Here is a 27,854-nt window from a genome sequence, read left to right as displayed (position 1 = left end):
ATGTCCTGTAGAGAGCAATCCTGTGCCAGCTGGGAAATGGACTGGATGAAGTAAGAATAGGTCTTGACCAACCTTTAGGTGTTGCGAATTACGAAATAATATACAAGCCATTCCCAAAGCTCCACACAAAGAGCTGAACCCTAGTGTCAGCAGTTCACAAAGTGCCTTTAGAGAGCAGCTTTACCATGGTGATCAGAAGCCTCTTATCTCAACATCCAGAGAAAAGGATTCTTTTGTCTCGTCTCTTCCAGCCAAGAAAAAACAGACTGACCTGCTATTCTGCCTATTGCAATTGGTTTCCAAAGGAAATTCTCTCTTTGCTTTTAGTTACAGGGTAATTTATAGGCAGGCACCTTAATCCAATAGTAACCAAACCACAGATCTGTTGAGCAACAGGTTTAGGAAAAATGCAGTGTTCAGGATAAAGATCAGCTCCCTAACAGCATGTTAGAAGGGCAATAGCAAAGCAGGGGACAAGACCCGTCTCCTAGAGCCCATTTTCCCCATACACGCACCTCAGGAGGACAGAGGCCAAGAAGGAAAGCAGAGCACGTGAGATGTTGGGGAAAGGGTTGATTCCTCAAAAAAAATATCCACCGAGATCATCATTTTTGGAGGTGATAGGGTATCACCAAGCTCCCATTGACTTAAAATGAACATGAGCTTGGTACCTTTGAAAATCAGGCCCACTGTTGCCAGGATGGCAGTTACCCATAGCTCAGCCCCCGAAAACAGCATCAATCTATGATAACAGAACCTTGTAGATTAGTACTTTGAACTCATGAATACACTAGAGTCTGGGTCAAGTGGCCAGGCAGAGCCTCTCCATGTCGTTATTAAGGTATCTGTCAATATAAACTGGAAGCACTGGCAATATTCAGGCGTTTTTCCAAGCACAGAAGTTGCCATGCGCTTTTGTAGAGAGTGCACTTAGATTCACATGTGCATGTAGCATTCTGACGCTTCCTTTAGCCCACAGCGAATTGTTTGCTTGACAGTTTCATCTAGGGCTGTATGACAGAAACTCACTGAGGCAAAAGGAAACAACCACTTGTTAATCACGGCAAACATTCTAATGGTTGGTGCTGAATCTCAGGGCCACATGCACAACATTTGGTGAGATTCAAAGTCAGAGAAGGAGGACATGCTATTTGTTCAGTGCCACCAGAAACTCTACTCTCAAAGGGACCACTTGCAACAACCATGGTCTGTTTGAAACCAAAATCTCTAAAGTAAGGAAGGAATAAGAAGGTTTTTAGAGGTTAAAAAGCCACTGATCTCCTGGCCTCCTATGCACAGTTTCCTCATTGGTCTCCACTACATTTTATTTTATCCAGTTGTTGCAGGTCTCCTGTTCAGTCAGAAATTACACACTGGGAGGGCAAAAGGGAGCCCCAAAGCAGAACCATTAGGAGTTTCAGTCCTTTCACCATGATGTTAAATGACCACGCTTTTTCCACTGCGGGAACTTCCTTTTTCCTGCAGGAGAAAATTTAAAAAAAAAAAAAAAAAGAAAAAAAAGAGAGAGAATCACAAGTGTGGGGTTAACGTAGACAGCATGTCTCCCTACCCTACTCCGTAGCAAAGCAGCAAGGACCTTTGTACCAGCAACAGAGTTAGAATTGGATCTGGGTTTCCTTTAGAGAAATTTATCTTTGTAGCTCTGACAGGAGAGAGAAGGGGAATACCACATTGCTGTGGGGCATGACCCTTTTGACAAGAGCCCTCTGTTTTAAGATCCTACATCTGAGGGACTTGGAGGTCACTTGTTTCCCCACACCTCCTAAAAATTGGGATGTATTAAAACAAACAAAAAGAAAGAAATCAGGCGACATAGGTGGTGGGCTGGATAACTCAGAGGTTGGGAATTTTGCCCCTGCATTGCTAGGTCAAATATTGCCCCAGGTTGATAGCTCCCAAAAATTGTTCTCAGCTAATCCCTGTCCAGTGTGAAGCGAGTTCAGTTCTCAGTCCAGGTATCTGCAGCAGTCTTGGCACTAACTGCTCAGCACCTCTGAAAATCAGGCCACTAGTTTAGGAACCTAAATATGGGCTTAGGTGCCTAACTTTAGGTGCTCAAGTCTGAAAATTTTGGCCATATTAGATACGGGTATTTATAAAGGTATATTTTGCTCCTTACAAAATTATTAATGTTAATTTTCTTAAATAGCGGAGACTTATAGAAGTAACGAGCCAACTGAAATTTTTTAAAAATGGAACTAATCAAAGTTTAAAAAAAAACAAAACAAAACACCCCTGTGCCCTGGGGCGACAGACACCCCTTCCCAAGGCTGTGAGTCAGCGGAACAATTTGATACCCCTCCTACTCCGACACACCATAACTATGCTGTGTGTGCATGCGATGGGGAAGAATTCAGCACCTCCATCAACCAAGCTGTGTGGGACATTTTGCACCTAACCCCCACCCACCTTGACATACATCAGGCTCTAGTGTGCATTTGACACCCATTCTCCCACACACAGAGGGACTAACCGTTCCCATCAGAGAGAGCAGTGAGGAACTCTGACTCACCGACTGCTGTCCCACACTGCTTCTGTGTTTGCTGTCCTTGGCTGGGATAATTTCCAATGAGCGGTAACTGGGTGGCTTGTCTTCTGGCCAGCCTGGGGAGCGACGATGGCGTTGCCTATTGTTCCCCTGGAAGCGACTGTGCTCTTCTGCCGAGCTCCACGACTCTCGCCATGATGGAGGAGAATAGCTGCGATGCTGGTGCCCCCGCTGCTCTGAATTGCTGCCCTTTCTGTTGGAGCTTTGATATTTTTGCCTCTCCAAAGGCTGCTGCCTGGGGTTGAAACGGCGGCCTGAGTGCTCCCTGGCCTCCTCAGGGTAGAAGATGCCACCATACCTACCGTGGTCTGGCCGGTGCGTGGGCGATACATCCCGCCTGGAACTCCGGTGCCTGCCCTCATAGCTGCCCATGCTCTGCCTCTGAGGAGGCTGGTCTCGCCCCTTGTCCCAGGACTCCTGATCAAAGCTGGAGAGAGAATCTCCATTCAAGGGCTGGCATCTTCTCCGGTCCTCCCTCTCATCCTCTATTGTGGAGCCCCAGGATTCTGCAGCATGGCCAGCTCGCTGCAGCTGTGACAAGCTACTGCTCCTCTGTGAGGATGGGATGAGCTCAGTGATGGGAGGCAGCTGGATTACCCTGCGCTCCACAATCTCTGAGCTCAGGGAGGAAAGCATGCTGGGATGCTGGTTGGTCCCAAAGTGGTGGGAAGGTAGCAGGGGCTGGGATAGGTTGAGGTTTTGGATCTCAGACTCCAGATAGTCCAGGACGTTGTTTTGCGGGGGCAGCTGGCCCTGTGAATGCACCAGTGGGAGGCTGCTCTGCAGAGAGACATCTAAGGATAGGGGACAAGAGAGAGTAGCAGTCAGGGCGAGGCAATAAGGAGACATCCCCATCCCTGCTAATGAGCAAATTGGCTCCTCTGAGTCAAAAAGAAGCCCAACTAAGCTACCAGATACTTTCTCCCCTCTCTGCCTGCTAGGCAAAGGGGTCCCTGCAAAGCCACCCAACCCCAACATCACATGCAGCAAGGACCGAAGCCAAGCTAGTAGTGGGCTGGAGTGTTCTGGGGAACTTAGAGGTGATAGGTCACAGGGTCATCCAGCAAACCAGGAATGTCAGTTCAGGAGGCGTTCTTCTAATTTATCTGCTTGAAAAAGAACAAATTGTTCTGTATAGCCGGAACACCTATTAATTTCCCCTGCCTACTTCGTCAAAAGCCAAATGTAAATTCACATGCAAAATTTTGTGAAGCTGGAATTGATTCATACTTGTGACCTTAATACTATGAAGGAAAACAAGTACTTTGAAGATTAGCATAAAGAGTAGCAAACTAATGAACTATAAGGGAAAACTTAAGAGCAACAGTGTTGAGAAGTACGAAAATACACAGACTTACGGTATTCCAAACAACCTTAACTCTGCCCCTGTCCTCTGCCAGTGTGAACTGTCCGAACAGACATGTGTCATAGATAAGCGTCAGAGTACCACATCTTAAACCATGCCAGCCTTGGTGGCTCAGTCTCAAACTCATTTACTTTTAGACAGAATGAGTATATGGCCTCGTCTACACTTACCGGGGATCGACATGCAGCGATTGATGCATCGGTGGTCGATTTAGCAGGTCTAGTAAGACCCGCTAAATAGACCTCAGATTGCTCTCTCGTCGACTCATGTACTCCACCTGAACGAGAAGGGCAAGGGGAGTCGACGGGAGAGCATCTCCCATCGACATCGTGTATTTTGGACCCCGTGGTAAGTAGATCTAAGTATGTCGACTGCAGCTACATTATTCACATAGCTGAAGTTGTGTAACTTAGATGGATCTCCCCCTGTAATGTAGACAAGGCCAAGATGTACAGTTGGGCCAGGAAAATGGAGCTTAAGATGTCAGCAGCTATCGGAACTAGCTGACTAGCTGTACAAAGACAGCATACACAGAAGCATAGTGGGCAATATCGGTTAGTTGTAAGAGATCACTGATTAGGAGGTCTTCCACCAATAAGCATATAAGCAGTTTATAATACATCCTGAAATCACGAGAGCTAAATCTGAAGATGCATGCTGTGCAACTGTCAGGACAGTATTACAAAACTTGTTTCAGGTTGATGGCAAACAAGGGTAGAGTTAAAGTTGTTTGGGAAAACATCATGCTGCATTTCCCTATTTTCCAGTGTTTGCTTTTTTAAAGTTTTCCTATCAGAAATCCTACTCTGGTTTGCTAATCTTCATCTCTGTACAACAGTCTTTTAACCTTTTCCTTAATTTATTGATACTCATTTACAACTTTGACTACTTTTTTGAGGGGGGTAGGTGGGTAGGGGGAAATGGACATAAGGAACCAATAACAGGGAAGAATTAAGCTCAACGTGAATCCTCCCTTGTTTCTTTGATAGATGTAATAGAGGTATTGAGGATCATTTGTCCTCAGTCATTTATACAGACTGGTAGCAGCATAAACGAATTGCCTTCTACTCATTGTGTGTCAGTTTTGACTATAAGGAGTTGACTATGAACAGCATAACCCCTGTAGCACCCTCTCCAGGGCAGAGAGACTGGATCCCCTCTTACCCTATGGTACAATATAACTGAGTCATAGTAGGAACATCTCATCGCCACTGTGGCTGAGGAAGCACAGCCAAGTTAGTAGACTCCAAGGAGTTACAGACTCAAGTGCCAACCTTACTCTCCCTGCACGGATACCCAAGGGCTCACCTTTTTGCAGCAATGGGTTCAGCTGGTAAGAAGAGAGTTGGGAGTTCCTGTCACCTCCCACATAGAATGGGTAGTGTGTCATCCATGGCATGAGTGTCCGAGCCTGCTTCACGAACCGATGTCGTTCCAGGGCTAGGCAAGAAGAGACACAGTTACAGCATCTCTTCTCAGGGACACTGCCTGCCCATCGCTCTTGATACAAACTTTGCTTGGTATATGGCAGCATGTGGGTGTGAGCAATAGAGAATTACTGGAGATCAACCACATGAAGGGCTCTCTTTGGCTTGGGACAAAGTTGAAACAGAGACAGGGAGGTTCCAGCATAACGAGCATGACCCAGGAAAGAAGAGAAGGTCTAGAGCACTTGCTAGAAATGGAAACAGAGGAATTCTGCTGGGGTGCAAAACCATCTAAGGTAGTTGGGAAAGAGTTCCCTTGTGAGGTATGGTTCCATTATGTAATGCACCTTTAAATGTAAAGGGTCGACCTGTTTTTTCACTAGGGGCAGGGCTATGAAGCAGTTCAAGATGGAGATTTGCACACAGTGAGAGAGGCACTTTACTTCCTTCTTCCTCGTAATCCCTCTTTAACACCTACATTCCCCATCATTGCCGACAACACTTCCAACCTCCTTTTTGCCTAAAATTACAGCTGGTTTAGTGATGGCGAGTCACAGTAGACTCCTTGCTGTCGTTTGCCCCATCCATACAGACTGTCCAAATCCTGCCGTTTCATCTTCCATGAAAAAGCACTTGGAAAAGCACTTGGTAAGAGCCAAGTATTCATGGCAATCCCAGCTCCCACATTCACACCCTGTGTGGACTTGGGCAAGGCCCGGTTACCTTGTTCCTCCACCTGAAAGATCTCACAGGGCTATTACAAGAATTTGCTTTTCATCTTCCAAAGGTTTTACAGACATTGGGCCAAATTCAACAATGAGAAGGGGTAGTGTGAGTGGGTAGGAAAATGGTACAAGTGGTTGTGACCATAGGTGCCGACACCGTGGGTGCTCCAACTCTGGAGCACCCACAGGGAAAAATTAGTGGGTGCTCTGCATCCACTGGCAGCCAAGCTCCCCTCACTCCCGCCCCACCTCCTCCTCCTCCCTGCTCCTCCACCTACCTCCCAGCACTTCCCGCCCGGCTGCCACCAAACAGCTGTTTGGCAGCGTTAGCATGCTCCAAGAGGGAGTGGGAGGAGCGGGAACATGGTGCGCTCAGGGGAGGAGGCGGGGAAGAATCATAGAATATCAGGGTTGGAAGGGACCTCAGGAGGTCATCTAGTCCAACCCCCTGCTCAAAAGCAGGACCAATCCCCAGCTAAATCATCCCAGCCAGGGCATCCCACCCCAAGAGGTGGGGCTGGGGCAGAGATTTGGGGAAGGAGTTGGAATAGGGGCAGGGAGGGGGTGTAGTTGCAGTGGGGACTTTGGGGAAGGGTTTGGAATGGGGGCGGGGTGGGGTGGGAAAAGGCAGGGCAGGGGTCGAGCACCCACAGGAAAGAGGGGAAGTTGGCGCCTCTGGTTGTGACACTATGCCCCATATTCTTCATCGAAATATGGCTATAATATGATTATAGCATAACTATGATATGTTTTGTGAAAGATAAGGCATGTGAGGTATCATTGGAAAGGGTATGATTGACTGAATATGATTATACTATTTGTATATATGTATCATTTCTGTATCTGAAATTAGGAATATTGACTATGTAACAATTACAACTGTGTTTACGCCTGGGGAATGCCCACCAGACCCTATGCAATGAGCCTGGATGGGCCATTAGGAAAGACCATGGGTCTTTGAAGATGCTGATCTCCCATCTTTCTGAAGTTCCTTCCTGTGGACATTGCAAATAAACCTTGTCTCATGGGTTGCTTTGGCACTGAAGGGTCATGTGATCATGTCACCTGGTACTGGATTCCATCTTGGACTGCTGATATTTTTCCACTAGGAGGGGGTGGGGATCAAACTGGGAAACAAAGGATTCCTGCCATATGTAAATCTTATTTAAGTCTGGGGAGCTAGTTAATCAAGGTTGCTGGTTCTTCACGGAATCCCCACCCAGGAGGACTGCTGAAAACACCTAAGACTGATATGGGGAAGAAGGACTGGGACCCAGGCAGAGAAAGGGGTCTGGCCTGTGAAAAGGAATATCTGGAACTTTAACCTGCAGAAACTCTGTAACCTACCTAAAACAACATTTAGGGTGAGAAATTACTACTTGTAACCAATTTCTTTTGTGCATTAAGCTTAGTTTGCGCGTTTATTTTGCTCAGTAATCTGCTTTGATCTGTTTGCTATCCCTTATCCCTTAGAACATACCTCTTGTACTTAATAAAATTGTTTTGTTTATTCTAAATCCAGTTTGTGTAATTCATAACTAGGGGGCAAAAAGATGTACATATCTTCCTCCACATTTGTGGGGAGGGATAGCTCAGTGGTTTGAGCATTGGTCTGCTAAACCCAGGGTTGTGAGTTCGAACCTTGAGGGGGCCATTTAAGGATCTGGGGCAAAAACTGAGGATTGGTCCTGCTTCAAGCAGGGGGTTGGATTAGATGACCTCCTGAGGTCCCTTCCAATCCTAACCTTCTATGATTCTATGAATTTCATGAGCTTACGCTGTACAGTTTTCTGTGCAGCACAAGATAATACAAATTTTGGGTTTGTATTCCAGAGGGGATGGGCACTTGAGTGTTGGGCAATTCCCAAATTGAGCTTTCCCATACAGAGCTAATCTCAGCATGTGTGCGTGTGTTCCTGCAGCTGTGCGTGGCCCTGCCTGTGCGTGGGCTGGAAGGGAGCTTGAGAGTCGGTCACAGCAGCACAGTGTAAGGGAACCCAGGCTGGTGGGTCGTGGGAGTTCAGTGGACCCCAGTGCATCAGGTGGCACCCCATAAAAGTGGGGGGGGGGGAAGACAACCTGTCACAGTGGTAAAATAGCCTAATTCTCTTAGGCTGATTACACTTTTCTGCACACCTGCTGAACTCCTATCTTACAGACCAATGGAGTGGCAGGGGCTTGAAAAGGAAAAGCTGCTGACAGGAGAGAGTAACACACAGGTCCCCACTGGTCTATACCAATAAGTTTATCCCAGAACTTTCTACTGCACCGATACCTGTTTACACTAGGGATGAATTTGGTCCACTGGGCATTGTGTTTTTATACGTAATGCAAATCCCAACCAAGATAAACCCACCTGGTTTTGTTACCAAAATCAAAACCAGCATCAGTAAGGGCACATCTGCACTGCACACTCCTTTTGGAGCTGTGTAGAGTATGTATGATGCATGCCCCCCTAACACAGGTCTAAATAGCAGTGTAATTTATGAGGTACTGCTTAGATGAGTAGAGTAAGCCATGCCTGAATCCTGTGGCTGTGCACCCTATATGACTCTACATGCCCAAGCAGTACCTCCCATGTCTACACTGGGACTTTTAGCAGTGTAGTGTCAAGCTGTAGGAGCCTTATCTCACCACAGGGAAAGGCTGTGGCACTGAGGAGTCAGCGGGGAAAAGCTCTGGCTGCTCCCCTCTGCCATAGCTTTTCACTGACGTATGTGGCTACCCACCACAGTGTGGATGCAACCTGTTTACACTGTGGCATGTAGCTACAGGTACCCTACACGCCACTGCTGTGTATTGTAGACATACCATAAGAGATCCAAAATCCAGGTCCTTCACCTTTACCTGGACATCAGCAGCAGCTTTTCTTGCTTCAGATGGTGTGGGCCGCCCTCTAGTGGCCTACGCGAACAAAGATACTGTATGTGTAGGAATGTGTGCGTCTAAGGAGCTTTGTTCTGGCTGTACTGGGACAGTCCCAGTTTTTCCATATAACGTCCTGTTATCCCAGGAACTTACTTTGAGATGCCTCTAGCATCCCATTCTTTGTTTGCTTTGGGAGGAGACAAGTAGCTTTCTGGATGCTCAAAAATAATAATAAAGACCAAAAGGAATTGGGTCAGGGAGCAATGGAGCAGAGCAACAGCGAAAAGGACCTCAGAAAAGAGGCAGAAAAGGAAGAATTACTTGGAGAGTTTCTACATGCATAAATCCCAGCATGCAGTTGAGGGAAAAGTACGGAAGAATGGAGAGGACTGGAGAAGAGCACAAATTACAATCAAGGAATCAGAGAAAGAAGGAGGAGGAACAAACAAAAAAGTTGACCTCTGCCCCGGGCCACCCAAGCGGGGCCAAACCTAAGTGGCGCTGCAACCCCCTGAGCCAGGTTGCAATGCCCGGAGCAGGGATCCAGGCCCTGCCCTGTGGGACAGGAGCCACCGCTGCAGGTGGTGGGTTTGACCTCCCACACTACATCACAAGGGCTCGCTCTCCAAACACACAACCCCTCCCGCCCCAGGGCCTCCCCTCCACACTCAGGCAGAAGTGTCTGTTTATCTAAGGCTCAGAGATGGGGTAATCTAGCCCTAGTTGTAAACTGTAGCAGTTTAGAGCTAGCCATAGTGACACACAAACATTCAGCTTTCACAAAGCTACTTTCTGGAGCAGAACCTCACTTTAAAGATTGTAGCTCTCTCAATGAGCCTAAGGGCAGGGTCTCTACCATGACGCCTGGGACAAGGCAGTTCCTGCCTACCTCAGCTGCTGGGGTAGAAGAACTGCAGTGGGATAGGGAAGAAATGACACTTAGGTAGCCATGTGAGGAAAATGGTGTAAGGGGGGGGAGGAGAGAGACATGAGGTGGGGGTTGCTTCCTTTGGACCTGGGACAAAGAGGGAGAGAGGGGATGGGGGCCACGTTTTCTAGACTCCAATCTCTCATCTTAGAAACGTTGTTCTGAGGGTAACATTAGCCAGAGAAACGTCACAGGCTAGCTTGCTACTAAAAAGCCCAGCTTCCCCCATACACTGAGTCATGCGAGACATGTTCCGTATCTGTGGACGCTGCAGCACGTGGGATCTACACGCCCCATTTGTGCCTCACCTTCCTCATTGCAGCAGCAGCGGGTTGGGCAACAGGCGCAACGGACATGGCAGCAGCAGTGCTGGGGGCAGCACTGGCACCAGCACACCCCGATCAGCATGAGGAGGAGGAGAGCCCCCAGAACGATGAAGATCACCGTGAGCCAATCTGAGGAGGAGGAGAGTAATTAAGAGACCCCGACTGTATGTTGCTGCAGGTAGAGACTGAGCATCTCCCCGAGACTTTTAGGTGAGAGAGAAAAGAGAATGACAGGAGAGATTTACGGGTGGGTGGAAGAACAGAGCGCTGGGACTTACGCAGAACAACGAGCTTAACCTCTTTGTCTGGGTCGCCCGCAGTGTCTCCTGGAGCCTCAACAGCACAGTAGTAGACTCCATGGTCCCACCACATCACCTCGCTGATCACAAGGTCTGCCCCTAGGGAAGAAAAACAGTGAGCAGAGGGCACTTTGGGACTGGCACTGCTCTCGGACCCCAGCGTAACAAATTCCTGTGCTACCGATCACAGACAGGTGCTGCACCACCTCTCCTTCCTCTGTTGGGGAGCTAGAACCCTGGTTTTTCATCTGCAAATTATACAGGACTGCCACTCGAGCTAACCAAGAGCTCCTTCTGTCAGCTGCAGCAGCAGGTCCTTTATCCCTTTTGTGGACTCAGCCACTGGAGGATAGCCTTACTTACAAATAGTACACTACATCACCCTGTCCTCTGCAAAATATGATGAAACCTTTACACTGTACACATCCCTCTATCTTTCACTTCTTTCTCTCCTCCTAACAAGGAGTCATCCTATTTCCCAGAGGAAAATCAGTCAGCCACATCAGAGCATGTTATTGCACAGTAAGAAAAATATCCCTAGGATTTATCATATCAGATTGAATCCAATATCACACCACCTGTCCACATCAGGACAGGTCATTGATGCATTAAGTCTGGTATCCTACCTCCTGATCACACCACATCAGTCTAGTAACCCAAGTCTGGCTGTAGCTACTATCTTGCTTCAGAGGAAAGTGAACTCCATATAATGCACCTGGTCACTTGCCACATATGGTGCAGAATTCTTTCCTAACCCCTGTGGTGCTCAGCTTGTGTGATTGCATGATATCCAAGTGCCCTTATCTCAGCTTTAGCTTGTGGAACTGCAAACATCCTCCAGTGGTGACATTCAACAGGAATCTGGCTGCAGGCCTTGCTCATAGCGTCTGTAAGTCACAGATAGAGTTGACCAGATTCACATTTTGGGAAGCGATGACAGGCAGAACGTTGGGTAGTTATTGGATTCATGCCTTTTCTCCTCCCCAGTGGTTACTTACGATTCTGGATGGTGATCTTGCGCTGTCTGTACTCTATGCCTAGCACAGGCTCGTTCTGTCCACGTCTCTGAATGACGATGCGCACCACTCGCTGGTTGTCATTACAGTCATTGGATGGGTCCTGGCCAAGAGCTAACCCAGCCTGGTAGGCTACAAATAAGCCATTAAACACAACTTAGATCACAGCAAGGATTTGAGTCAAGCCCTGATCTGAAACCCCAAATGCTATCACCTCAGAAAGGGCAGGGAGTCCCTTACTGACAAATTGTGTGACTAATCCCTTGTATCTGGGAGTGAGTGAATATGTGATTATACAAAGTAAAGTGTGCTGAGTCTTTAATACAAAGCATACTGCAAAGCAGGGAGGACAAAATCTTTTACGGAGTTAGAAAGTGAATAGAGATGGAAAGTCAGTGAGGCAGAGAGACTTCGAGAACGCAGAAGCTGCAGAGGAGAAGGCTCTTGCTCCCACAGTGATGAAGATGGCAGAGAGGAGCAGAAAGGAGGCCAGTTCTCAATGTGTAGAGGGAACCACGAGGTGACCAGAGATATGCAGCCTATGGGACAAGCGGAACAAATCTCAACCATTTAAAAAAAAATTAGTTTCTTAAATAGAGTTTTGAGGTGAATAGAGTTGTACAGATTGTTTCCCTTTTCCCCACCTTTTGCATGTTGCTTGTCTCGTGAATGGAGAAAGGACTGTGTCTTTCTGTGTACATGGACAGAGTCTAGCACGTTGTAGGCACTAATGGAATCTAAAGTCCGGAGATGGACAGTGGATCCAGTGGAATTATTAGAGGACGAGGGAGAATGTGATTTATTCACAAGAGCAAGCTAGCAGCATAATCCTCAATTTCCAGGTGTCTGGTGAGCTGAGACTTGGGGAAGCATATGGAAGGGAGGTAAATCATATGTACATACAGCCACCAACCTTAACCCTCTTTAAGCCCCAAAGGGTATTCCCTTGTAATCACATCAAGGGGAGGAGAAGGAGAGCAGATGTTAAAGGTTCGCTGTTCTGCGTGTCTGTAAAGTCAGTCCAAAGGACCACACACAAGATACTTAATCAAGAGAGGCCATCACAGGCACTAGTATGCTACGGCTCATGCCCCCGAAAAGTAGGCATTTGCTCCATTTCCTCCAATCCCCTTAAATTATAATACCTGGTCACTACTGGCCAGCTGTGACCATGTGGGCCTTCATTCTTGACCCCATGGAGGCAGGAGATTTCAGCTATAAAGTCTGTTTGCTGCCCATTGCCACTGCTCACAGGGCCTTTGTTTCTGACCATACAAAGGCAGAGCTCTGGGTTCCATGCACACCAGTGATGATGCAATGAGGAGGAGGATGGGCTGCTATTGGCTAGAACTTCTATGGAGGTGGAATCTTAAAGCCTTCACTCCCCTCAGTGACAATCCCTGCCACAAGTTTCCCCAGCCCAGAGCCTGCGGGAAATACTACCATGCTGTTTGGTTTGTGGGCAATATGGGGTCAACGCCCCCTAATGAGTCTCCTCCTTCCTCCCCATTGTTGAGGCTCTGGGGAGGAGTACAGCACTCACAGGCAGAGTAGTAGTCAAAGATGGGGTCCTTGCAGAAGGATTTGAAGCGCCATGTCACCACTATATCCTGCAGCTGTGCTGAAGTGCTGTAGTCACACTTGAGGATCACAGAAGCAAATAAGGTGGTGTATCGCTCAATATCCTGCACTATCACAAGCAGGGAGAGGCAGCCTGCAGGAGAGAACAAGAAGCACCAGCCAGTGGGAATGGACGTTGCACAAGAGCTGCCATTCGGCAGTAGCAGCACCGCCAACTTGCCCTTCTATAGCAACTTTCACTCCTAGCCTTTCACAAGCGCTACACTAAGGGAAGGCTCAAAACCCTCCAAATGAAGTATCATCATAGCCATTTTACAGATAAGGAAATTTGCCCAGGGTCGCACAGGGAGTCAGTAGCGAGGCCAGGGTAAGAACTCCGAAGTTTCAATTCCCAGTCCCCATCTCTGACTCATAGCATACACATTAGTCCATCTAGTCTGGTTTCCTGTCAGACAATGGCCAGGACCGATTGCTTCAAAGAATGCAATATGCATCCTATAAAAGCATTTCTATGCATCATTATCCCATGGGAAGAAAATGTCATCCTGAATGAGCATGGTAACCATAGAATCACAGAAGTGTAGAACTAGAAGGGACCTCAAGAGGCATCTAGTCCTGTCTCCATACTGTGCCCTGAAGTACAAGTAGGAGCTGTTAGGCCTGGTCTACACTATAATTAAGCTGCCTTGCATCAACCTACGTCGACCTAACTACGTATGTGTCTACACTAAAATCTGGCTCCCGCCAACAGAACTGCCCCACTACACCAACTTATAACTCCACCTCCATGAGACGCGTAGAGTCAAGGTCAATGTAGTTAGGTCAACACAGTGTCAGTGTAGACGCTGCATTTTACTGGCTTTCAGGAGCTGTCCCACAATTCCCTACGCTGACAGTAGAATTGATGCAAGTGCTCCTGGTGAGGACGCGCACCACCGACACAAGGAGCAAAGTGTAGATATGCACAAGCGATGTAATTACTGAGGTTGCTATATGCAGACATAAGTTAGCATGGCCTTAGACTTGTTAGCCTAATGAGCACGGCATCTGTGGTTCTACACATTCATGTAAACATCAATTCTTTAAATCAGTGTTTCCCAAACTTGGGATGCCGCTTGTTCAGTGAAAGCTCCCAGCGGGCCGGGCCGGGCCGGTTTGTTTACCTGCCGCATCCGCAGGTTCCGCCCATCGATTGGGGCTCCCACTGGCCCCCACAAGGTTTAAAGGTTTCAATAAACAGTATGTTAGCTCAGTCACACTCCAGCATTCCCTTATCAAGGGTAAATAAGATAACACAAAAGGGTGTGCTTTTCATTAATAATAACAAAGATATCACCAGCACCCTTAGATAACCCAATACAAACACTGCTGAAGGGGAGAGTAGCACACACAGGACAGGATATGGCAAGGGTGGGATGAAATGGGTTTATGGAGAGATCTTCAAAGGCAAAGGATACCTAACTGCCTACTCCAGCAGAAAGTCATTGTGAGCTAGCCATCTAACTTCCATTGCATCTTTGAAGAGCTCCTCCATAATCCCATATTGCCAGTGTTCTCACTGTAAACCCACCTCCCCAGTCTTTTTGGCAGCAAAGATACTGCTGTACCTGGCAAATCTTGAGCTGATTAGACCCTTAGAGGCTCAGGGGCATATCCCCTTTCAGGTTGAAATCAAAGCAACACAGCATCCCATTCCCATAAACTATTTCTAACTGTGTCTCTCAGGCCCGAATAAAATAGTACCTAGAATTCATATAGTCCATCTTATCTATGGACCTCAAAGCTCTTTACAAAGATGGGTCAATGTTATTATCTCCATTTTACATAGGGGAATACTGAAGCACAAAGGTACGTATCCTGGTTTTCAAAGATGCAATAAGTTCCCATGGAAATAGATAGGACTTGCAGGTGCGCTGCACTTCTGAAACATTGAGCTAACTGTCTCACCAAAGGTTACACAGTCAGTTGCAGAGCTAGATAAAGAATCCCTCGACTTTATAGGCCAGTGAGTAGGGTACAGGAGTTGCTGTCTCTCCCCGTGCCTGGAAGAGAACATCAGACTGAACACTTGCTAGATTTTTAGTAACTGAAGCCTCAGATCTCATATTCATTGGTGAAATGGCATTGCCCTTGAAGACTGGTGAAATCAAATGAAGAACACTTGGTCCTACTTCTGATCAAGTTCATCAGCGTCTGCCTCCAAGAGTGGAAACTAACTGTCACCGTAAAACATGTGATAGTTTAGGTCATTCTCAAGAAGCCATTACTGGGCACAAATGAACTTGCAGACTAACTCCCTGTCTGTAACTTTTCATCCTTGCTAAAGTTACTGGGAAGTTAATGCCACACCACTTCCAGCAGCATCTGACCTCTATGAAAATTCTGTATCAGTCCCAGTCAGACTTCAAAGCTGAATATGGCAGGGAGACAGCAATGATTGCACTGGCTGATCCATCTCCTTACAGCTGTATACCCAGGCCAAATGTCCATGCTGATACTGATAGAAGTACTGGCTGATTTCAACAGTTAGCCACAGGGTACTACTAGTTCACCCACAAGAACTTCCAGGGGTTGATGGGCTAGTCCGCACTAGAATTGCTACAGCAGTACTGATGTAGCCATGCCACCGTAGTGCTGCTAGTGCAGATTCTCTGTGCCAGCTGGAGAGAGCTCTCCCGTCAGCATAATTACTCCACCTCCCCAAGCGGCTCCTGTGTTGTTAAGAGAGCTTCCCCCACCAACAAAGCGCTGTCCACACTGGCGCTTAAGTCAGCATAACTTACATTGCTGGGGGAGGGGGCTTTTCCACACCCCTGAGCAACTTAAGTTATATCAAAGTAAGTGCTAGTGTGTACAAAACTTAATAAGGCTTCATTCATTCCTTTCAGATAGGTTGGAGATGGTCACAATGAACACCCTTTCTTCCCAAAGGCCTGATCTCGTCTCATCTCTTCTTCTGTCCAAGACCTTTGTCAAGCCATGAAGGAGACTGCAAGATGCTAAGGTGCCACCCACAACTAGGTTTTCTGCTCCTCAGGAGCAGACAGACAATGGCATTACTTTGGTGCCTCAATATTAGAATGAAAGCAATACTTGGAGGAAAGTCAACTGGTTCAGGATTAACAGAGATGAAGTAGGGGCGATGCTGGCAGAGAGAAGTCCTTAGATAAACCACACCCTCTAATTAGGGAAATCTGACCTCTGTTGGCCACTGCTGCACAAGTCTTGGAATTCTTATGGGAACAGTTGCTACTCCTATGACCCAAAACATAGTAATGGTCATCAGAAATAATTTTTCTCCCATCTTTGGCTGGTCAGGAAATAGCCTCTTCCTCTCAGATACAGACCTAATCGTGGTAATCCATGCTTTGTCACATCCAGGCTGAACCACTGCAGTGCATTTTACGGGGTCTCACCTGCGACTATCAGATGGAAATTTTAGCTAGAACCTCACTGTGACATTCTATACCTTGGGGGAGCATACTGTAACTCCCATATTCCTCTTTTTCATATAATTGTGATCTTACATATAAAGCATGTCTTGTAAGGTATCGGGGAAACGTTATAATCTGCTGAAAGTAATTTCTCTATCCACATATGTGTATCATTAATGCATATGAAGTTATGAGAATTGTGTTGTATGGTGATCACTAAAATATGCTGTAAATTGGGGAATCAGCCAGATATTAGCTCCCCGGAGGCAACAGCAAGGAAAGTAACCAACGCCCTGGTGGGGTATCAAACAACCCATCAACAGCCATTGTGCAGCAAGGGAGCTACAATGCAATAACTCACCTGCATGAGGCCCCACCAGGGGAATTGCTCAACCTTGCTTGGAGAGACTCAGCAATGCCCCCTAGACATGCCTGGATTTGTGCTCCCCAAGCACATGGACTAAGGGTATAAAACAGACAGAATGGACACATACTGGGCCCTTCTCCTGCCCCCACCTTCGCTGCAAGCAACTAAGACACTGAGAAGACAAGACTGCAACAGAGGAGATTAATATACAGGTTTGTTCCTCAAACCTGGGCCAAAGGACTGCAATATCCAGTGTGGTGAGAAAAAATTGTTTAATCTAGATGTTACCCAGTCTAATAGGGTTGAGAGTTTAGACTGTGTGCTTATATTTTCTTTTCTTTTGGTAACCACTCTGACTTTTTGCCTATCACTTAAAATCTATCTTTGTACTTAATAAATCTGTTTGTTTATTCTACCTGAAGCAGTGCATTTGGTTTGAAGCACGTCAGAGACTCCCCTTGCGATAACAAGCCTGGTACAGATCAATTTCTTTGTTAAACTGACAAACTCATATAAACTTGCAGCGTCCAGCGGGCATAACTGGACACTGCAAGACGGAGGTTCCTAGGGTTGTGTCTGGGGCTGGAGACGTTGGCTAGTGTCATTTGGTTGCACAATCCAAGGAGCAGCTTACATGCCAGAGGCTGTGTGTGAACAGCCCAGGAGTGGGGGTTCTGACAGTGGAGCAGGGTAAGGCTGGCTCCCAGAGTCAAGGATTGGAGTGACATAGCAGATCACCGGTCCAGATGACACCAGGGGAACGTCACAATCATATAGCAGTATCTCTCTCAGACAAGACAATCAATGAGCACACACAACTCTGTATTCTGTTCTGTACACTGGCTCCCTATGAATACAGGGTCTTTAATAAAATCATGAGGCCATCTTTGAATCATGTCCAGCAACCCAGTAGGAATGCTACAGTCAATACCTCCAGCCAGCAGGAAACGGGTCAGGGCTGGGAGCAGCGATTTCTCAGGAGAGGAGCCCTGTCTGCCCGAAGCCTCCTTTTCTGGATGTCTGGCCATCTTTACAGCACTGTCACCCTTTGTGAAACCACAAGGGAGGCTGCAAAGCAGCCCAGCCCCATTCGCCCCTTCTCCCAGGGAACTCACCCCCCTCCCACCACAAGGGGCTTTAGGGACAAGGCTGCTCCCTGCTGGCAGGGGGCACGTGGATAGCAAAGCACCCAGGCTAGCCACTGAGCCCCAGCATCTCCCCCTCCCCGCCCCGTGGACGCCCAGCTGTCCCTTCTCCAGAGATGCATGAACCCCAGCCCGGAGGGGTGCAGGGCCCCCAGGGAGGAGAGCCCCCGCCCCAGAACTGCTCCAGGAAAGGGAGGAGCAAGAGTCCAAGTACTTGCGGGGAGGGGAATCAGAGACCCCAGCAGGGGAGGACTCCGCTGACGAGCCGCCCCCAGGGCCCAGAGGACTCGGGGCGGGCCCCTGTGCGGCCGCGGCTCCCGCTGAGCCCGACCCGGCTGCAGCCCGCTCCCCCCCACTTACCTATGGGGAGCCAGGTGAGGACCAGCCCCTGCAGCCACCGCCAGCTCCGGGCCATGGCGCCGCCTTCCCCGGAGGGTCACGGCGACAGCCCCAGCCACCCCAGCGCTCCGCCTCGCTCCCAACCCCGAGACCGCTCCCCCACTCCCACCTGTGCCTCCTTCCGCCTCCGCCCCACTGCCCTCTGCGGCTCTCTGCCAGCTCCCCCGGGGACTGACCGCCCTTCCCCCACTGCCTTCCTCCTCCACCTGCTGTTCCTGTTCCTGTCCCTTCGTCTCCCCGCTGCCATACACTAGCCCTACAGGTGGTGATCCCTCCCCGCTCACTGGTCAAACCCCTCCTCTTTTCCCTCTCTCATTGCCACCTGCCTTCCCTCACAAACAAACCAGAGTCACTCCCCCGCCTGACAGCCGGGGAGACTCCTCCCTCAGCCCCCCTCACAGTTCCCTTAAAAAGTCCAGCAGGCAAATCCATTCTCATCGCAGGGCTGAGTTTACAATACAGAGGGGCACAGGAGCTACTGGAAATAAACACCAGTCTCTTAGCATGTGCTCCTATGTCGCACCCTTTTGACACTGACAATCCAGCGTCTCTTAAAGTTAGTACAATCATCTCAAATCCCCGCACAAAAACACAACTGGTCACAATAGTGTTTGGGATTTTTTTTAAATGTGCTCATCTTTTAACTAGAGGCTCCCTCCAAATTTCCCCCTTCTAAGATGACAAACCCCATTTCCCCTGGCTTCATTTACTTCAAAACAGATGAGCTGAGAGAATCTGGAACCATGAATTTGTTTTCCCATGTTTTCTCAAAACCACCAACAAGGAGGGAGGCACCATCACACAGCAGACAAATGCAGGCACTTTTGCGGGGGTGGGGGCTGAACATCTATCTTAGCTATCTCTGTACTTGTGTGTCCCCTACCACCATAGTATCTGAGTGCATCATAAATATTATTCAGGTTTCAGAGTGGTAGCTGTGTTAGTTTGTATCAGCAAAAAGAACGAGGAGTCCTTGTGGCACCTTAGAGACTAACAAATTTCTTTGAGCATAAGCTTTCGTGGGCTACAGCCCACTTCATCAGATGCATGCAGTGGAAAATACAGTAGGAAGATAGATATATATAAACACACAGAGAGAGAATATGAAAAAATGGGTGTTGCCATACACACTATAAAGAGAGTGATCAATTAAGGTGAGCTATTATCAGCGGGAGAAAAAAACTGGACACAAATTAGACATTAAGAATTATAACATTCAAAAACCAGTTGGAGTACACTTCAATCTCCCTGGTCACTCTATTACAGACCTAAAAGTCACAATATTAGAACAAAAAAAGTCCCAAAACAGACTCCACGGAGAGACTGCTGAATTGGAATTAATTTGCAAACTGGACACCATTAAATTAGGCTTGAATAAAGACTGGGAGTGGATGAGTCATTACACAAAGTAAAACTATTTCCCCATGCTTATTTCCTCCTCTCCTGCCCCCCCCCCCACTGTTACTCACACCTTCTTGTCAGCTGTTGAAAATGGGCCATCCTGATTATCACTACAAAAGGTTTTTTTCTCCTGTTGATAATAGCTTACCTTAATTGATCACTCTCGTTATAGTGTGTATGGCAACACCCATTTTTTCATGTTCTCTGGGTGTGTATATATATCTTCCTACTGTATTTTCCACTGCATGCATCTGATGAAGTGGGTTTTAGCCCACGAAAGCTTATGCTCAAATAAATCTAAGATGCCACAAGTACTCCTCATTCTTTTTGATAAATATTATTGTGTCTCCTCACAACAACTCTGATATAAGGAAATATTAATGTCCCCATTTCACAGGACTGAGGCATAGAGAAATATCCTCTGTAGAGGACCTGCTTGCAAAATTTCAGTAGTAGGGTGGCAACAGGCAAAGTAGTACTGCATCTACTAAATCTAAAGCTATTGTTTCTCCTTCCCCTGTGAAACTTCCTCCTCTCTCCCTAACTATGCCTGACAGTCAACCCTTAGAGTTGTTCCTCCCCTGCCTGGCTCATCTTCCGCTACAGCTGCCTTCTCCAATTCCAACTCAACAACAAACAAATCCTAGAGCTAGTGCAGTTCCCTCCCCATGAAAAATAAGTTCCCTGTGCTTGCATTCCTTCCTTCTGGAGTCAAATCACTTCTCTTTTCCTCCATGCATCAGAGAAAGCAAACAAACAGGAAAAAAATTCCTCCATATACTTCTTACTCCCAGATGCAGAGTCATTTTGCTACAACTTCAGCAACTTTTTTCTATAATTGCAAACTACTAGCATATACTACCCTACATTCCTGCTCTCACAAACACAATACACTGTGTGCTGAACAATAAGAAGAAAAGCTCGGTGGAAGATCAAAAGCTTGTCTTTTTTCACTAACAGAAGTTGGTCCAATAAAATATATTACCTCACCTAACTTGTCTCTTGCACAAAAAGAAAGTCATTACCCTCCCTGCATAGGAACCAAATTAATTGACTTCAAAGGGTACCATTACAGGCATAGCAGCCTGCCTGCAAGATCAGGACTTAGCTGAACACCTGTGGATTTAATGAAAGAATTTAAAGTGCATATTCAGTGCGCAGTTTTCAAATGCTCATATACCATTGGTAAATCTATGCCAAGCAAAGTCTCTCTAGTCTTTAGTTAGGAATATACCCAGTTCAAGTTTCCAGTTTCAAAGCTCAACCATTTTTGGCATAGTCCTGTTCAAAACAGTGTGGTTATACTTTGTTTATAGTGAGAAAAATGTTTGTCCTCAGTAGTTAACTAAATTAGGAGTGTTGTGGGTTGTTACAGTTAGGAAGAGAAACTGATGATAGAGTGATTTTTTTATGCAATCTTGTTTATCCACAGAGAATATACATAAAGTCCTGTTTCCCTGAACACAGTAAAAATCAAACAGCAAGAGATAGTTTCTTTACTTCTTTCAACCAGTACTCCTACCCAAAAACCTCACTCTAAGACTTCTCAAAGGGCATTCACCATCATTCCATGCAGTGTCTAGACCTTTTTGCTCCTTCTGTTTGTGTGGTGCCTCCCCTGGTGTTGCCTGTCTCTCACTCTTGCCAACAAACAAACAACATTCCCCCCCGACCCATACTAATCAAAGCCCTGCACTCACACACTTCTAATTCCTGGGCAGACTCACATAAGTTTTAGATGTCTCTTACTGCTCCCTTAAATGAGGGGTGGTGGTTACATCCAACAGCTTAAAAGAGGTTTAACCCAACCCACAATAATATTTTTTTTCAGGAACCCATAATATAAAAGGTTTCAGAGTAACAGCCGTGTTAGTCTGTATTCGCAAAAAGAAAAGGAGTACTTGTGGCACCTTAGAGACTAACCAATTTATTTGAGCATGAGCTTTCGTGAGCTACAGCTCACTTCATCGGATGCCTTAGAGACTAACCAATTTATTTGAGCATGAGCTTTCGTGAGCTACAGCTCACTTCATCGGATGCGGTATGCATCCGATGAAGTGAGCTGTAGCTCACGAAAGCTCATGCTCAAATAAATTGGTTAGTCTCTAAGGTGCCACAAGTACTCCTTTTCTTTTTGCGTAATATAAAAGTGATTGGAGAGATTTTGCTCAAACCTTCCAAAATAATTCACCAGTGGAGACCAGGCATGAAAAATTTCAGTCCCAAAGATGAATGTTCTGGAAAGTTATGACCATACGAAAACAGCAAGATATTATAGAAAACTATTTTATAATCTTAGCTATTAAGGTGACCTGACTGGATGACTGGAATGATTTTTGAGCCTGGAATGGATATTGCACATTCCAGGGCCAGATTTGCTCAGAGCTGATTCAGGTACTGCTGCCAAACCTGCAGTTTCAGGAGCTGCAAGTCATGGGAACTTCTAGGAATATAATGCGCTAATGCCCCATAGTAGGGGGTAGATAGTACAAAATGCTTCATGTGAACATTGCTCTGTGATAACTTGAGAGCATATAAAGAGTTGGAGTGTCTTCCCTTTTAACTTTAAAGCAAAGATGGGTGTAACATTACCCGGGGTACAATCTGGACTGATGAATGACCACTTAACCAGGTGATGGCCTGTTTGATGGCTGAGGCACCGGTTAGCCTTTTGTCTTTTGGGAACTGGTTTATGACTACTCTCCAGACTTAGAACATGTCTTAGGCTATGTCTAACTGCACTTTCATCAGTGAAATTTTTGTTGCTCAGAGGTGTGAAAAAACACACCCCGATTGACAAAAGTTTTACCGATTAAAAGTGCTAGTGTGGACAGTGCTTTGTCAGCAGGAGACTCTCTCCTGCCGACAAAGCTACCACCCCTCATTGGAGGTGATTTTATTTTGTCAGCAAGAGAGTTCTCTCCTGCCAACAAAGAGTGGCTACACTGCGAATCTTACAGCGGCAAGGCTCTAGCGGCACAGCTGTGACACTGTAAGCTGTGCACTGTAGACACAGCCTTAGTAATATACAAAAAGAAAGTACTTGTGGCACCTTAGAGACTAACAAATTTATTTGAGCATAGGCTTTTGTGAGCTACAGCTCACTTCATCGGATGCATTCAGTCATAATGTCATACAGTAGAATCTTATAACTTTAGATATGTTGCCACATATTTCACCAGGACAATAATGATCAGCAAATTATGAGTATTGAAATGATGTCTCACAAGGCATTTGTACTTAGTACAAAATGTATCATAGTTTGTAAAAAGGGTAAACACAGGAGCGCACACTGACTTAACCTACATCTAAATCTACATTTTGCAGTTTGAGCCCAACTCCAGTTTAAAGGGAATAGTTAAGATTATACCCCTATCTACTACCTAGGATCATAGAAGCTAAAGACAGGGAAGAGGTTTTACTGCTACACAACCACCCCACTTTGTTTATCAATAATAATAAAAAGAACCCAGATGAGCACAAAGATTTATTTTAAATGTTTAAAAACTATTTAAAAGTTTTTAAAAAATGTTAAAAACAATCGAGGGTTTGAAATGTTACAATCCTTTAAACAACTGTTTGTTAAAAGAAAAGGAGTACTTGTGGCACCTTAGAGACTAACCAATTTATTTGAGCATGAACTTTCCTGAGCTACAGCTCACTTCATCGGATGCATCCGATGAAGTGAGCTGTAGCTCACGAAAGCTCATGCTCAAATAAATTGGTTAGTCTCTAAGGTGCCACAAGTACTCCTTTTCTTTTTGCGAATACAGACTAACACAGCTGTTACTCTGAAACTTTTTGTTAGTTTTAAAAAAAAAAAATCACCAACGTGGCCAATCAAGTCCCCTCCCTCCCCCGAGAATCCTCAAGGAAGCGATGTGTTTGTCAGTGTGTGTGTGTGTTTGCCTGTGTAAAACAGCAACCACTATAACTGTGTCTGACACAAGTCTGACTGGCTACAGAACCAGCAAGCCTCCAGCCCGCACCCCGGCACCTTCTTCTGGGCTGCTCTGCGCGTGCGCCCGCGCGCGCTGGCCCGGCGCTCAAGTCACCTTGTCGGGGCCTGGTCCGCAGCCTGAGCCGCAGCCCGCGGCCGGGGCCGTTCGAACTACAATTCCCAGGAGGCGCCGGGCCCCGGAAGCGGCTGCCTAGCAACCAGGTAAACCAGCGATGGAGGCGGAGGGGCAGCGGGACGCGTCAGGTACCGAGCGCGGGGGCAAGTCCCCTTGTTTCATCGCCGCCTGTTCGGGCAGCGAATGAGCAGCGGCCCTGCCGGGGAGAGGGGCACCTGTTCTGGGCCTTCTTTTAGCACAGGGCCCGACGCCAGCCGCTGCTGGGAGAAGCCGCGTGTGATGACAGCGGAGACGGCGCCTGCCCGAGAACGGATTAGAGCCCCGGGGCCGGGCCAGGCGGCGGCGGTGGCGGGGCGACGGGACAGTGCCAGCCAGAGCTGACAGACGCTGGAGTCAGTGACATTGCGGTTTAAAATGCAAATGTCTTGTCCGTCTGTAACCCCCGCTCCCACACTCCGCACCTCCTGGGGGTGGTGCTCTGTCCCCTCGACTGGCACCCAGACCACTGAGGGAGAGGGAGAAAATGAGTCTGCTCTGCAGCCTTAGCAAACAGCCGGCTGGCTTTTAGCTCATGGGGTGGAGGCTCATGCACTAAGCTCCAAAGACCCCAGGTTCGATCCCGCCGGCCGAGGACCGGGTCCCTCCCTATTACATCTACGCAACATATCAGCAAGGTTCAAGGGCAGCGCCTGCCTGGGGAATCCCGACCACCTGTTCTGTCCCTCTCATAGACTTTAAGGCCAGAAGGGATCATCTAGTCTGACCTCCTGAAGATCGCAGGCCACAGAACCTCCCCCCACCCACTCCTGTAATAGACCCCTGACCTCTGGCTGAAGCCCTCAAATCATGCTGGGAAGGGAGAGGGTGCTGTGCCCAGGGCCATCCCTAGGGGGGTGTTGGGCACAGAATGGAAGTGACTGACTGTGGGGGCCCCCCATAGCGCAGGGTCTGGAGCGGTTGCCCTAATTCGCCCTACCCCAGGGACAGCTCTGACTGTGCCTGGACCCTGTTTGATAGCCCTATCTTTTGAATACCAGTCTCTGACTAAGCTTCCCCCCAATCTGCTGGAGACAGAGTGTTTTCTGTCTCTTCTCCCACCAGAACCATATAAATACTATAAGAAGGAGGGTCTCAGAATCCTGGTTGTTGCTGGGGAGACAGAAGAGAGGAAGGAGTTCTCTGCTACTACACCTCTCCCTTACAGTCCATAATTTGGGTTCTCTTCCCCTGTGAATAGCTCCAGTGCCCCTCTCTGTTACTAATAATTTTCTATTGCAGCAGCAGGACGTGAACAGCTTCCCAACTAATCTGCAATTCAAATAAATACATAATAATAATACTTAATACTTCTAAAGTTCTGAATAACAGCCATGAAACTAATGAGTTATGTTAATTTCACATGGCTGCAGCTGGGCAAAACAATGAGCAACAGAAGACTATTAGAACAAAAGGCAACACTCCTTGAGTTACGCTCAACTCACATTGGGAAGATTTTCTTTGTAATAATCATAAGTACAAGAAGATTAACTTTAAAAAAATTTAATTCTGCAGAATTGCTGTTGCACATGCTAGCATCTGTTGACCCTCTCAGGAGGGCTGTGAGCTAGTATCACGTAGTTCTATGATAAAAGAGGCAGGCTAACAGAAACACAGAGATTTGTCTCAATTCCATACTCTTGTTCACAAAGAAAAGGAAGACCCAGAGGAGTCAAGACAACAGGATTTAGAAGATGGAGAGAAGTCTGACATTTCCAAAGATCCTGAAACAAAGCGGGACACAGAGAAGCCAAATGAGTCCTCAACAGAAGGTGAGTGGAGGTTTTCTCCAAGTCTGATGACAGTTTAATATTTCAGTCGTTGTGTAAGATCTCCATTAACTCAATTATCTAAAAAGACAGTGGTGGGCAGAATATGATGTAGTGATGTTCTTACTGCTCATAGTTACTCTACTGGACAGGAATGGAGAAGGAATCAAGGAAGGAGAGGAAAGTTGTGGAAAAGAATAAGTTCTCCCAAGTGGAAAGAAGTCAAATACTGTAAAGAGAAACAGGATATAAGGCAGCTGACCCTGAAGAAAAGAATGAGTGGTGTGAAACTCATTTTTCCAGCAAAGTGCCTTTAAATTAAAAAACTTGTAGAAAAGTATAATAATTGGCAGGAAGTTCAGAACTGAAAGGTTGTAACTAGAGCTGGCTTGCCAAAGGGGAACTCAAAACATAACCAGCAATATTTCATTTTGTTTCATACATTGGATAAGGGACAGGGGAGAGGGTGTTCAACAATCTTGTTGTCACATAATCAGATCAACTGTTAATGCACTGGTACAGAGAAATCTGGATTGCTCGGTGAGCTGAGTCACTGGGTGCAAGCAAACAATATTTGTTTTCATATAGCCAAATGTAAAGTTATACATCTGGGAACAAAGAATGCAAACCATAATTACAGAATGGGGGAAGACTATCCTGGGAAGCAGAGACTCTGAGAGGGACTTGCGGGTCCTGGTGGGTAATTGGCTGAACATGTGCCCTGAATGTGATACTAAGGCCAAAAGGGCTAATGCAATTCTTGGATGTATAAGCAGGTGAATATTAAGTAGGAATACGGAGGTTATAGTACCTCTGTATTTGGCACTGGTGCAACCGCTACTGGAATAGTGTGTCCAGTGCTGGTGCCCACAATTCTAGAAGGATGTTGGTAAACTGGTGGGAGTTCAGAACAGAGCCATCAGAGTGACTAAAGGGTTGGAAAACATGCCTTGTAGTGAGACTCAAGGAGCTCAACCTATTAGCTCAACAAAGAGAAATTGAAGGGGTGACTTGATCACAGTTCATAAATACCTACATGGGGAACAAATATTTGATAATGTACTCTTCAATGTAGCAGAGAAAAGTATAACAAATCCAGTGTCATGAGGTTGAAGCTAAACAAATTCAGACTGGAAATAAAGGTGTAAATTTTTAACAGTAAGAGTAGTAAACCAGTGCAACAATTTCCCCAGGTTTGTAGAGGATTTTCCATCACTGGCAATTTTTAAATCCATCTTGGATGTTTTTCTAAAACATATGCTCTAATTCAAGCAGCAATTAATTCAGGGAAGTCCTGTGGCTTGTGTTATTTAGATAAGAATGGTCCCTTCTGGCCTTACATTCTGTGAATGTATGAAATGTATGTTGTTGTATGTTGTTATGAAAGCAACAAATTCAGCCTCAAATGCTCCATACCTATCCAGATATAGTGAAAGTTTCAGTTTTGCTGAAAGGCTTGTAGAGTCCAAAACTTTCCTACAAATGTTGGCTGATTGCGAGTGTGAACATAAAGTGAAATCAGCCAAGTTTGACATGGCTTAGGGTTTCATAGCTAATCACTAGTCATTACAGTATCATTACATTTTGCATTTATAGCTCCTTTTTTTCTGAACCCCTCATGGTGCTAAAAAAAGTTGGTATTATTATTCCCATTTTACAGATGTAGAAACTGAGGCACAGCAAGGCCAAATGTGTTACCCAAGGACTAGAACCCAGATCTTCTGGACCCAGCAGGGCCAGGACTAGAACCCAGATCTTCTGACACTCAATTGCCTACCTTAACCACTAGATATGCTCTTTTCCAAGGTTTCCAAATGTAACAGTGGAATATATTCCTGTCATTTTTTAATTTCTTGACTTTTACACATTTAAAATATCAGCCACAGCACTGCATTTATGTAATGTTACACAAATTATCTTTTTTTGTTTTTCTAAAGAAAAGAGGAAGAGACAGTAGAACAAAATACAAAAAACTCCCGGTACCTCTGAATATTATTTATGCTTTGTCAAATAGCAGCAGGAGGAGGAAATGAACAGTTTCATAACTAAACTGTGATAGAAATAGTGAATAATAATAATGCCATCCCCAGGATTCTGAATAGCAGTGATGAAATTGACTAAG

At 46.4% G+C, this 27,854-nt stretch overlaps 3 protein-coding genes across 3 annotated transcripts in view; 1 reads left to right on the top strand and 2 right to left on the bottom strand.

Annotated features, from left to right (window-relative positions):
* The window catches only part of GTPBP8 (GTP binding protein 8), a 385,924-nt gene that overhangs the window by 10,448 nt on the left and 347,622 nt on the right, over positions 1 to 27,854 (bottom strand). The gene's annotated exons all lie outside the window — the stretch shown is intronic.
* On the bottom strand, positions 1,226 to 18,466 carry ILDR1 (immunoglobulin like domain containing receptor 1). Its single transcript, XM_077807318.1, has 8 exons — positions 18,412 to 18,466; positions 13,068 to 13,238; positions 11,507 to 11,656; positions 10,488 to 10,607; positions 10,192 to 10,338; positions 5,244 to 5,375; positions 2,534 to 3,363; positions 1,226 to 1,479 (listed from the first exon to the last, which is right to left on the bottom strand). Exons 1-8 carry the CDS (start codon positions 18,464 to 18,466, stop codon positions 1,438 to 1,440), a joined length of 1,647 nt encoding a protein of 548 aa, XP_077663444.1. The 3' UTR covers positions 1,226 to 1,437.
* Positions 24,025 to 27,854, top strand: part of CFAP44 (cilia and flagella associated protein 44) — an 81,215-nt gene continuing 77,385 nt past the window's right edge. Inside the window, exons 1-2 of the mRNA XM_077818047.1 lie at positions 24,025 to 24,055; positions 25,616 to 25,735. Coding sequence (XP_077674173.1) covers positions 24,025 to 24,055; positions 25,616 to 25,735 — 151 coding nt within the window. The remainder of the gene's footprint in view (positions 24,056 to 25,615; positions 25,736 to 27,854) is intronic.

This window comes from Eretmochelys imbricata, chromosome 1, assembly GCF_965152235.1.
Source record: "Eretmochelys imbricata isolate rEreImb1 chromosome 1, rEreImb1.hap1, whole genome shotgun sequence".
Lineage (NCBI taxonomy): Eukaryota > Metazoa > Chordata > Testudines > Cheloniidae > Eretmochelys > Eretmochelys imbricata.
The sequence above is the reverse complement of the archived record's forward strand: the minus strand, read 5'-3'. Positions and strand labels throughout refer to the sequence as shown.

What these genes read in the sequence shown, in the direction of transcription:
- ILDR1 (XM_077807318.1), bottom strand. Translation starts at nt 18,466, where the DNA reads ATGGCCCGGAGCTGGCGGTGGCTGCAGGGGCTGGTCCTCACCTGGCTC. An exon ending in CAAGATCACCATCCAGAATC is followed by an intron (nt 10,608 to 11,506) that starts GTAAGTAACCAC and finishes TTTCTTCCCTAG; the next exon opens with GGGCAGACCTTGTGATCAGC. An exon ending in GGTTAAGCTCGTTGTTCTGC is followed by an intron (nt 10,339 to 10,487) that starts GTAAGTCCCAGC and finishes CCTCCTCCTCAG; the next exon opens with ATTGGCTCACGGTGATCTTC.